The sequence below is a fragment of the Coptis chinensis genome, chromosome 9 (genome assembly GCF_015680905.1).
Source record: "Coptis chinensis isolate HL-2020 chromosome 9, ASM1568090v1, whole genome shotgun sequence".
Taxonomy (NCBI): domain Eukaryota; kingdom Viridiplantae; phylum Streptophyta; class Magnoliopsida; order Ranunculales; family Ranunculaceae; genus Coptis; species Coptis chinensis.
The window spans coordinates 83,558,153-83,570,314 of record NC_141464.1 but is presented as its reverse complement, the minus strand read 5'-3'; the positions used below and the strand labels follow the sequence as shown (position 1 = coordinate 83,570,314).

The 12,162-nt window shown below is 39.8% G+C and overlaps 2 protein-coding genes and 1 pseudogene across 3 annotated transcripts in view; 2 read left to right on the top strand and 1 right to left on the bottom strand.

Moving 5' to 3' along the window:
• The window catches only part of LOC147478876 (uncharacterized), a 33,893-nt gene that overhangs the window by 7,204 nt on the left and 14,527 nt on the right, over window positions 1–12,162 (bottom strand). The window lies entirely within an intron of this gene.
• LOC147478878 (putative serine/threonine-protein kinase At1g54610) lies at window positions 155–11,991 on the top strand (annotated as a pseudogene). The gene is made up of 4 exons (XR_015207696.1): window positions 155–506; window positions 1,133–1,417; window positions 1,521–1,838; window positions 11,584–11,991. The product of XR_015207696.1 is annotated as a putative serine/threonine-protein kinase At1g54610 (transcript).
• LOC147478879 (L-type lectin-domain containing receptor kinase VII.1-like) lies at window positions 3,538–5,789 on the top strand. The gene has a single exon (XM_086582603.1). The coding sequence runs from the start codon at window positions 3,610–3,612 to the stop codon at window positions 5,188–5,190; it is 1,581 nt and encodes a 526-aa protein (XP_086438729.1). The 5' UTR covers window positions 3,538–3,609; the 3' UTR covers window positions 5,191–5,789.

Sequence of the window (12,162 nt, the reverse complement as noted above, 5' to 3'; positions counted from 1 at the left end):
GAAGTAGACCAGTTTAATGCAAACTTTTAGCTAGTCTAGTCCCATATAATTCACTTTGTAGCCGTCCTCAGTCAACTTGTATATTCCCAAAACATTCGAAACGTGTGGGTATTTTACTTTGTAGTTAAAAAGTGGGTCAATGAGTTATTCCAAGAGATTCAGATTTAAGAGTGAGTAGTAGTAGAGTAGCATCTTCTAGAAGAGCAGGAGGAGAAGTAGTGTGAGTGAAAAAAGAGGTAAGGCCTAGTAGTAGAGATGGAGGAGGGAGAGTTATGTTGATTGATAAACAACAACAAATGAATGGGTCAAGTGAGAATTTTGAGAGGAAAAGAGATAATAGGACTGGTTATATTGTTACTCATCATCCTGGAATTGGTGTGATTCCAAAGGCAAGTGAAGGGGAACATGTTGCTGCTGGTTGGCCTTCTTGGCTTGCTGCCGTTGCTGGTGATGCTATTGAAGGATGGGTGCCGAGACGAGCCGATTCTTTCGAGAAACTTGATAAAGTATTGCCCCTTTACTTATACTGTTAGTTTTGTAATTTTTTTTTGTTGGTTTAGATTAGTATTATGACATTTTTGGAATGAAATGTAGCTTATAAGCTGAATTTGTTTGTATATACTTCAATGTAGGCAAGCCCCATTGTGTAGTACACTGAGAATTGTGATATTTGAGGTTCACGTAATTATATTTAATTGACGAAATCATGAACACTTGGATGTGCAAATATTCATTGATTTTGATCTAAGAGTGGACACGGCCTAGAATTTTGGAAAAGTACTAGTTCAGTAGCTGTGCTCAGTCAACTTACTTATCAATCAGCTTTTTCTAGAGACTATCGAGTGTTGAGGTTGAATTGGTAGTTACAAGCAGTGAAGTCATTGTGCTGTTGCTTTGTCATTCATTTCATTGTCGTTGTCGTAGGCATACCACACTTCCAACTCCTGAGACATTTATTAGGGAGAATGAATAATTTCACTTGCTATGTCCTGATATTTGCAATGATGATGATGTCCATTGAATGGTTCTTGTTATTGTGCCGTTTGTGTTAATTGGGTTAACATTTGTTAGGTTTTTGATATTGTATCCGTTGTAGAATCGTAGTAACGTAGTGATGTTTAACTTTTTGCAGATTGGTCAAGGAACATACAGTAATGTATACAGGGCTCGTGATCTTGATCAAGGGAAAATCGTGGCTTTGAAAAAAGTACACTTTGATAACCTGGAGCCAGAAAGTGTTCGCTTTATGGCAAGAGAAATCAACATTCTGCGTAGGCTTGATCATCCAAATATAATAAAACTGGAAGGATTGGTAACATCACGAATGTCTTGCAGCTTGTACCTCGTTTTTTAGTATATGGAGCATGATCTTGCTGGTCTTGCTTCTTTCCCTGGACTCAAGTTCACAGAACCACAGGTATTATCTTCTAAAAGAGTTTATGATGGTTGGTTTTCCTGGCTAAAAATTTTTTGTCTTGCCTTTCGGAGCGCTGATTCCTTTTTGTTTTTTCCTTTGTTAGGTTAAATGTTACATGCAACAGTTGTTAAGCGGTCTTGATCATTGCCATAGTCGAGGCGTGCTACACCGCGACATAAAGGGTTCTAATCTTTTAATCGACAATAGTGGCAACTTGAAGATTGCAGACTTTGGGTTGGCAAGTTTTTTTGATCCTCGTCAAAATCAACCATTGACAAGCCGTGTTGTGACCCTTTGGTATCGACCACCTGAGCTTTTACTTGGAGCCACTCATTATGGAATTTCAGTGGATTTATGGAGCATTGGTTGCATACTTGCAGAACTGTATGCAGGGAAACCTATTATGCCTGGAGGAACGGAGGTAGGGTTCTGTTCTTTTTGAAGCTGCACACTTTGAAATTCTACTTTTCCATCTATCTGCATACTTGAATGATGCTATATCATCTGCTAAAGTCTTTTCTACTAAAATCTTTTCTATTGCAGTAGCTGTTAATTGTTAAATCTTATGGAGAGATTGGTCAGGACATGAATGACAAAAAAATTGTCTGGTAAAAAACTAGGATGGGATCCATTTCTAAAGTATCACGGGTTTCTATTATTATTATCGGTTAGCCTATAGCAGTCAAACTAGATGAGAGATTTTGCTATACAGCATGAATTCAGACTATGTTTTCATAGTTAAATATTGGGGACCCAGGAGGGTCTTAGGATATTCAGTTGAATACCTTCAATTTTCAGATAATGTCAAGTATATAGTGTACGGTATCCAATACTATAGAACAATATATAAAGGGTATATAGATGTTTTTTTTTTTTTTTTTTTTTTGATTGGTAAGCCTGTTTTAAATGAGATCAATAACTCTTTGATGCTGGCGGGGTTCGAGCCCCAGACCTCTGGTATCAGAACCCAAAGGTTTTACCGACTTTGCTAGTCGGCACCTGCTATATATATATATATATATATAGATGCTATAAGCCTGTATTCATTTGTTTCTTAAAAAAACGTGTTAATACTTCTAAACTAGAAATTTTTGTAACTTCTAATTTAGTTTTTCATGTTGTTTAACAATAAATATTTTAATATTCATGAAAATTTCTAACTAATCGAGCTTTTGAAAAAACACTAATGGGAAAATTTCCCAATTCAAGTCGGTTTTCAGAGATGTTAATACCCTCGACGAAACTTCTGGATCCACACTGTGGATAAGTGACAGGAAGTTGATAGGAACAACCCAAGTAGCATCTGATGTAAAACTTACTTGGTACTATTGACACCAAATGTTTGCGTGAATGTTGATGCTCTTAAAAATGTGAAAGAAATTTTGATATGATGCTCAACAACAAGGCTTAAGATTTTCTGAAACATATTTTGGATAGATTTAATTTTTGAATATGATGATCAAGATGATGTTGAACTCATTTTCAACAAAATCTACACCTCTATATCAAAATCATACTTGGTAAATAAGCCATTAGCCGTTGTTGCACAGTCTCATTTTTTGACCCTCTACCTCTAAGTCAATGAAATTGAGTGGTGCCATTAGGACAAATCCAAAGGAATTAATTGTACGATTTTCAACAGATAGCCTTTATTGGATACTTGTACTCTCCGTCAACTATTGATTTCAGCTTTCTGAATTTTGAATGTGCATGACTCATGGTGACCTCTGATATACCATCACCATGTGGAACCAGTTTAGAAACAAGCTTTCACATGTACGTTCCCTAAAATTGTTATTCAAAAATGGAGACGTGCCTCAGGTCTCTGTATGCACCCTTGAATTACGTGCAATATTTACAGTATCCTTTTAAATTTTTCGTAATGAAGGCTCTCATAGTGCTTGTGATCATGTGGGAGCACTCGTTTTAAAGTTGCATAACTCCATATAAAACGGCGGCTAAATTGTCCATGCACCATGCAATTCTATACCCAATTTCCTGTTTCCTTCCTATATGGTCTATAAAACAGTAACATTTTTTTAATTAAGCACTAATCATATAGCAAGCAATTAGCAAATTCTCTACTTAACTAAAACATGATTATTATTATTATATATTAAAACAAATAATCCTATCTGACACTTTACAAGAAAAAAAGAGTAGGAGGCTCTTAAGCTGGCTTATTTGCTCTAATGGGAAAAAACCAGCTTCTTCTTCTTCTTCACTTCATATTTTTCATCAAACTCATTTCTCTTCAACCAATCTCAACAACTGAATTCATCTTCAACACATTCAACTCTTCAAATCTCACACTTCATGGAGCCACAACACTTGATGAAGAACACAACATTTTAACACTCACAAACAATTCTGCTTTCACCATGGGGCGTGCTTTCTACACTTCAAAAGTCCCAACAAGAACACCAAACACGTCAAAGATTATTTCTTTCTATACCTCCTTTATATTCTCTATGACCCCTGTAAAGGGTTCTTTTCCTGGTCATGGTTTAGTATTCCTTTTTTCACCATTTGCAACTATAGAAGGTGGTAGTTCAGCTCAAAATCTTGGTCTTTTTAATAGAACAAATGATGGAAATGAGGATAACCATGTGTTGGGAGTTGAGTTTGATGTTTTTGAGAACCCAGTGTTTAGTGATATTGATGAAAATCATGTAGGGGTTGATGTGAATTCACTTACTTCTGTTGTTGCACGTTCTGCTGGTTATTGGGATGATGTTAAAGTGGATAAGTTTAAGAGTTTGAAACTTAATAATGGTGTTAATTATCAAGTTTGGATTGATTATCAGGATTCCTTACTTAATGTTACTATGGCTGTTGCAGGTATGACAAGGCCTAAAAAGCCATTAATTAGTGATTCTTTGAATCTTTGTGATGTTTTTTTAGACGAAATGTATGTTGGTTTTAGTGCTGCAACTGGACAGTTAGTTGAAACACATAGGATTCTAGCTTGGGGTTTTAGTAATACAGATTTTTTGGTCGGTGATAGATTGGTTACTTCAAATTTACCATCATTTCTTCCTCCTGGTACTTCTGTTTTTGCAACAAAACGGTTTATTATTGGTATGTCGGTTGCGATTGTGTTGTTTATATGTTGTGCTTTATTGATTTGTGTGTTGTTGATTAAGAGGAGGAGAAAGATGAAGAGGGATCTAGAGGCAATGGAAGAATGGGAATTAGAGTATTGGCCACATAGAATTACTTATCAGGAAGTTTACACGGCGACAAAGGGGTTTTCGGATGAAAATATTATTGGAGTAGGAGGGAATGGGAAGGTTTATAAAGGGGTTTTAGTTGGTGGAGTTGAGGTTGCGGTGAAACGCATTTCGCATGAAACTGAAGAGGGGATGAGAGAATTTTTGGCTGAGGTTTCAAGCCTTGGTAGGTTAAAGCATAGAAACTTGGTGGGATTTAGAGGCTGGTGTAAAAGAGAGAGAGGGAGCTTAATTTTGATTTATGATTATATGGAGTATGGAAGTTTGGATAAATGGGTTTTTGAATGTGATGAGAGTGTGATGTTGGGCTGGAAAGATAGGGTTAGAGTGTTGAAAAATGTGGCTGCAGGGGTGCTATACTTACATGAGGGATGGGAATCCAGAGTTTTGCATAGAGACATTAAAGCTAGTAATGTCTTGCTTGATAGAGATATGCGTGGGAGGTTAGGCGATTTCGGTTTGGCTCGAATGCATGGTCATGGGCTAGCAGCAGGCACTACACGTGTGGTGGGAACAGCTGGGTATATAGCGCTGAAGTAGTCCGGGTGAAGTGCATCAGCTCTAACAGATGTGTTTGGTTTTGGGGTGTTGATTCTCGAAGTTGTATGTGGGAGGAGACCTATAGAGGAGGGAAAGCCACCGTTGGTTGATTGGATATGGGGACTGATGGAGAAGGGTGAATTGGTAAACGCTCTAGATGAGAATTTAAAAGCCAAAGGAGGATTCGACAGTGATGAGGTAGAATGGGTGCTTCGTTTGGGTCTTTTGTGTGCTTACCCGGATCCAGGCACCAGACCTACAATGAGGCAGGTGTTGAAGGTTTTGGACAGAACGCCCAGTACCGATGAGTCAGAAGGAGATTTGCTTGAGAAAATGAAGTCATCAACAATGTGGTCCAAGTATCGTCGAGGCTCGCATAAAGGAGCACATCCCACATTTGAGCAGATTCGACAGTCAATCTCATCTTCCATGTCTCTTTCTGGATCAGACATCATTATGGAAGGCCGATGACAAAGCATAATTATTTGTTCCAGACAGGTGGGTGCCGATATAGTTTCCTAGTTCTATTAATCTCCATCACTGGGATTGAGAATTCTATATGTTGTGAATATATGAGTGCGGAAACAACGCTATTATTGAACAAACGGATCAATCCAACACAAGGATCGATCCTTACCGATAGACAAGACTTCAACACCCTCCAAGCAATATCCCAACACTTTACCAATATCAAATAACAAGCATATAAAGTAAAACAATTAATGTAAAAGAAGAACAAACCACAAGACGAGATATATCGTGGTGGTAAGAATTTGCCTACGCCCACACCGCGAAGTTCCAAGCTTTACTAGATGTCCGGAGTAGCAGATTACAAGTCTCTCAATTCATTCACAAAGAATGAACACTCAACTCACAAAGAATTGCTCTCTTATAATCTCTCTTACTTGGTTTTGGAAAAGTTAGGTTTTCCAAAAACGATTTTGTTTTTATACCAAAACAAAAATCGCGTTATCAGAATAAAACCACAAAAAGGACTCGAGCACGGGCGCCGCTTCTTCCGAAGCTGGTCGCCAAAACACTAAAGCAATGAGCACGGCCGCCTCGATCGGCCGAAAAGCGTAAAAAATCCCTTTTTCTCTACATTCTCCACCTCGGTAGGTTTTAACACATAAAACCAAGTTTAACACATCCAAAGAAGATCACATCCGGTAGGAACACCTCCAAAGAAGGAAGACTTCGCAAATAATCGCCTCGGCGGCTATGCCCCAGGGTGGCTCTTTCAAACATGTAGGATTTGGAGCAAGTCCAAACGGTGTTGGAACTTAACTCCGGTGACAACTTTCGCCAAGATATCGGCCAGGATTGTCATGGGTGTCTACTTTCTCAAGTGCTACATCACCATCCTCAACGACATATCCCGTGATAAAGTGATAACGGACATCAATATGCTTCGGTCGAGCATGATGAACTTGGTTCTTCGCCAAATGAATAGCACTCGACGACTATCACAATACAAAGCAACTTAACACCGTTCGCCAATACCCAAATCATCTAGAAGACCTCGAAGCCATAGTGCCTCTTTCATCGCCTCGCCATCGCCATATACTCGCCTCATTAGTAGATAGAGCAATCAGAACTGAAGATAGACCTCCAACTAACCGGTGCACCATGCATCATAAACACATAATCGATGAGTCGATCGTCGCCTATCTAGATCACCGCATAATCGGAATCCACAAACCCACCGACATAACAAGTGCCTCCACCATAAGCTAATCCCACATCCAAGGTACCCTTCAAGTACCTTAGTACCCATTTCATCGCCTCCCAATGCCGCTTCCCGTGATTTGTCATATACCGCCGACAACACTAATCGCCTGCGGAAATGTCCCGGGCAGTGCACACCATAAGATATATCAAACCGCCCACGGCGACTTTCAGATAAGGAACATTTGCCATGTGCTTTTGTTCCTCCAATCGAACTAGGAGAGAACTTAGGCCGAAAAGCCTAAAATGCCCAATTTAAAGGTGTAGAAACCGACTTTGCATTCTCCATACCAAATCGAGAAATTACTTTCTCAATGTATTTCTTTTGAGATACAACTATCCGCCGCTTCTTCCTATCTCTATCAATCTCCATGCCCAAGATCTTCGCTCCCTAAGTCTTTCATCTCAAACTCGAGCTAAGTTGAGATTTTAACTTGTCTATCTCCACCATGCTTTTGGAAGCAATAAGCATGTCATCCACATAAAGCGGGGAGATAGATAAAGTCATTACCACGAAGCCTTCTAAAGTAGACACGGTTATCATACTTACTTCGGGTGTACTCATGTCAGATCATGAATGTGTCAAAGCATTGTACCATTGCACGGCGATTGCTTTAACCCGCATAATGGACCGATTCAATTTGCATACATAATCTTCTTTTCAAGAACGACAAACCCCCGGGTTGTCTCATATAGATCTCTTCTTCCAAGTCCCCATGCAAGAAAGTAGTTTTCACATCAAGTTGCTTTTTAACTCCAAGTTCAAGTAAGCAACTAAACTCAATAACACACGAATGGACGATATGTTTGACCACCGGGAAAATACCTCATCAGTAGTCAACTCCTTCCTTCGTGAAAACCCTTTGCTACCACTCTTGCCTTGTACCCGATCTTTCGTCCGGACTCGGGGAAGGACCTCTTTCTTTCTCGAACACCCATTTATCGGCCGATAGTCCTTTTGCCCTTTTGGCAATAAAACTAGGTCCCATGTGTGATTTTTATCAAGAGATTCGTCTCCGCTTGCATAGCTACCAACCAATCTCCTCAGAATGAGCACCTCTAACGGCTTCCTTGAAGTTATCCGCTCATCATCTTCGATATTCAAGCATATGCCACTAAATCCACCGACCATAGTGTTTCACCAGGGCCGCCGCCCATACTTGTGCACTTCTTTAACTTGTCTCGTGGCCTGTGGTCACCCACTACAAGTCATGGATGCTCTTGCTCTTCTTCTTCTGTTCTTCGCGTGTGGTTCCATGATTTGGTACATTATCATGATCTAACCACCATCTCACATGATCGCATAACCTCAACTCATTAGCTTGAACTTCTATGGACTCACGCCCGATCAACCCCACTTCCAGCCATCGAAGATAACACTAAGTCTCACAAAGGTAACATCTCACGACCCAGAACTTGTGGTCTTCTAGACACCACAATCTATATCCCTTTACCCCATTTCGCATGCCTAAGAATATGGCCTTCTTAGCTCACAGGATCTAGCTTGTTGTCCCCTCACATGGTAGTAAGTTGTCGATCCAAACACTCGCAAAATACTATAATCATTTGGGTTACCGACCACATCTCATAAGGTGTCCCGCAATTTATAGCCGGTAATCTTGGTGACCTATCAGACGGGTAACACGCCATGGACACCGTGATTCCGCCTAATACTTTTTGCCTGGGACCGGCATTGGGATAATAAACATCTTGCTTTTTCAAGCAAAAAGTTATTCATCATCCTCGCTACATTCCATTCCATTACATTTGTCCCGTCGCCCAAGAATCCGATTAATGCAATTCCGTCTGCAAGCATTTAACTCTTGGAAAGGTCCATAGGTATACTCAAGCACCATATCATGGGACCGTAATGTCTTTACCTTCCTATCCGTATGCGATTCTCAACCCTTGCCTTCCATTTCTTAAATGTCTCAAACACTTCATCTTTCGATTTCATCATATACACCCACACATACGAGTGTGATCATCAATGAATGAGACATAATAGCGGTTACCTCCCTTGGGAAGCCACCCCGAGGGTCCCTAAACATCCGTGATGCACATAATCAAGGATGCTCATTGTCATGTGCTTGCTTGACTTAAACTTGACTCTCAGACTTTTCCCATGTACGCCAATGCTCACGTAACCCCATACTGGCTTCTTCAAGTTCTTCAAGAACCCTCGCCGCACAACTCGGACAAACCCTTTTCACTCATATGCCCTAAACGATATGTCATATCTTAGTGCACTTAATCATTACTACATGTTCCTAATCGCTACATCGCTTATCACCGTTACTACCCATCTGAGTATACAAGGTTCTATATTTTTTACCCTTCATAACAACTAAAGAGCCATTAACAATATTTAGGACTCCACCTTCGCCCACAAACTTGTGGCCTTTGGAATCCAAGGTACCAAGAGAAATAAGACTTTTCTTTAGCTCAGGAACATGTCTCACATCGGTTAAAGTCCTCACTACACCATCATACATCTTGACCCGTATAGTTCCAATTCCTACCGTCTTACAAGCAACGCCATTACCCATTAAAACGGAACCACCATCAATGCTTTCATAAGAAGTGAACCACTTTCTATTCGGGCACATATGATAGGAACATCCAGAATCAAGAATCCACCTTTCGGTCATATAGTCTTGTGTGGACACACAGACCTAACTCATCCTCTTCGTGAGCCCCAAGCATAATTTGCCTCAATTTTTGCCTTTACCTTTCTCCCGACCATCTCTCTTGTTTCTTTCGGGTGAGGACAATTCTTTGCGTAATGTCCCTTTTCATTGCAATCAGAAGACTATACATGTTTTAAAGGCTTTTTCGACTTGGACCTAGAATTCTCATTACTTGAATAATTGTTTCATCTGAATTTCCTCTTGCCACTAGCCCCTAACCCCGCATCAATACTATTCTCTACACGTGTCTTCTTCATCAACTCATAAGGAAGAAGTGCACTCGAACTTCGTCAAGATCGGCGACTTCTCGTTTCATGAATGTAGTTATTAGATGCTCATAGCTTTTCCGCAAGGAGAATATTAAACATGCCGCTTGATCCTCATCATCTATCTTCATACCAACATTCAAATAATCCGCTAGACGTTGGCGAAACTCACTGCGTGCTCTTTGCATCGTTGAACCATCGACCATCATGTACCGATAAAGACGCTTCTTAAGGTACATCTTGTTCGTCATGCTCTTGGTCATATACATAGACTCTAGTTTGAGCCAAATACGGCAAATGTATTTTCTCCCATCACACTATACATGACCTCATTAGCAAGACATAACCGGATTGATGAACGGGCCTCAAGATCGAACTCTTCCCAATCATCATTACTCATACTCGCCGCCTTTAGATTTAATCCCCTTTAAAGCCTCAGGCAAACCTTGTTGGATGAGGATGTCCTTTACTGGACTTGTCAAATCCCAAAGTTATTCTTCTCATTAAACTTCTACTTCAAACTTTGCGTTTGACATCTTGGGAGCCATCTTCAAAGTTACACAATAACCAAAAAAAAAAAAATTCACCTCGAATTTAATCGAACACCTTGTCTACACAAATTTCGAAAGCACTAAACTCAAAAATCCTAGTCAGATACCTACGCCTCGATACCAATTGTTGTGAATATATGAGTGTGGAAACAACGCGTTATTGAACAAGCGGATCAATCCAACACAAGGATCGATCCTTCTCAAGACAAGACTTCAACACCCTCCAAGCAATATCCCAACACTTCTCAATATCAAATAACAAGCATATAAAGTAAAACAATTAATGTAAAAAGAAGAACAAACCACAAGGCGAGATATATCGTGGTTCGCAATTTGCCTACGCCCACATCTGCGAAGTTCCAAGCTTTTACTAGATGTCCGAGAGTAGCAGATTACAAGTCTCTCAATTCACTCACAAAGAATGAACACTCAACTCACAAAGAATTGCTCTCTTATAATCTCTCTCTTTCTTAGTTTTGGAAAAGTTAGGTTTTCCAAAAAATTGATTTTGTTTTTATACCAAAAACCAAAAATCGCGGTTACTGTAGTGAAGCCCACAAAAAAAGGACATGAGCACGGGCGCGCCCCTTCTGAGCGCAGGTCGCGCCAAAACACTGGAGCAATGAGCGCGGGTCGCGCCCCCTTTGAGCGCGGTCGCGCTATGACCGTGAAAAGCAGAAAAAATCCCTTTTTTCTCTACATTCTCCACCTCGGTGAGGTTTTAACACATAAAACCAAGCCGAACACATCCAGCAAGATCACATCCAGTAGGAACACCTCCAGCAAGGAAGACTCGCAGTCAACTGCCCCGAAGGGCTATGCCCACACAGGGCTCTTTCAAACATGTAGGATTTGTAAGTGGCAAGCGTACCCTGTGACGAAGTTTTTCTTTTGTTCTGCCTAGGCTGCCCTGTAAGTATGTAACCACTACCACAACATCTTTGTACACTTCTTGTAATTAGATTTTGAAATTTCTTTGGATGGACTGTCATTGTCTTTATTCCATGTACTGGAACTTTAAATGAAGATCATTCTACATCTGACTTTTCATTTGAGACAACTGAGAATGAAAATGAAGTTTAGTTCATTTTCTAACTCCATGACTGAATTGTACACCACTAATTCAAGCTAATTAATGCTTAATTACGACTTGTTCAGATCTAGAGGGTTCAAATGATTTGGTTTCAGCTTGATATGGTGTACGTTCAACACAATATGACATAAAATATCCAGTTGTTCACACTCCATTGGCAAAAAAACAAGTCATTCCCAATGCTTTGCGTGTGTTGGCTGGTCGGGGCAGCATATTAAGCATTAAGATGATGTCTTGAGGTGAATGAAAATCCCCACTCGGTAGTCAAAGATTTTGATCCCCGTATACATTCATATTTTTATTCGTGTTTTATATCATTTACAGGGGATACAGATTAAACGTGTTCTTGTACATACACACAGAACCAACATACTATAAGTTCGAGTTTTGTTATACATGTAAACTTCTCTTGCTTGTAAGTTCTGAATTGTGTTTCCATCTTTTTGGAATAAAAATAATATTGATTTGCTCCATTTAGGAGATGAAACAATACTCTTTAGGAACATAAGTGTGTAATAGGGTGTTTTAGACATTGGTTGTGTAATAGGGTTTTTTACAGCTGTATAGTCGTAGTAAGTTACTTAAAGAAACTATGTTTTAATGCGTTATTTGCAGGGGTAATACTAGTTAACCCTTATTAACTA

Coding starts and splice junctions, on each gene's coding strand:
- LOC147478879 (XM_086582603.1), top strand. CDS start 3,610: ATGGGAAAAAACCAGCTTCTTCTTCTTCTTCACTTCATATTTTTCATC.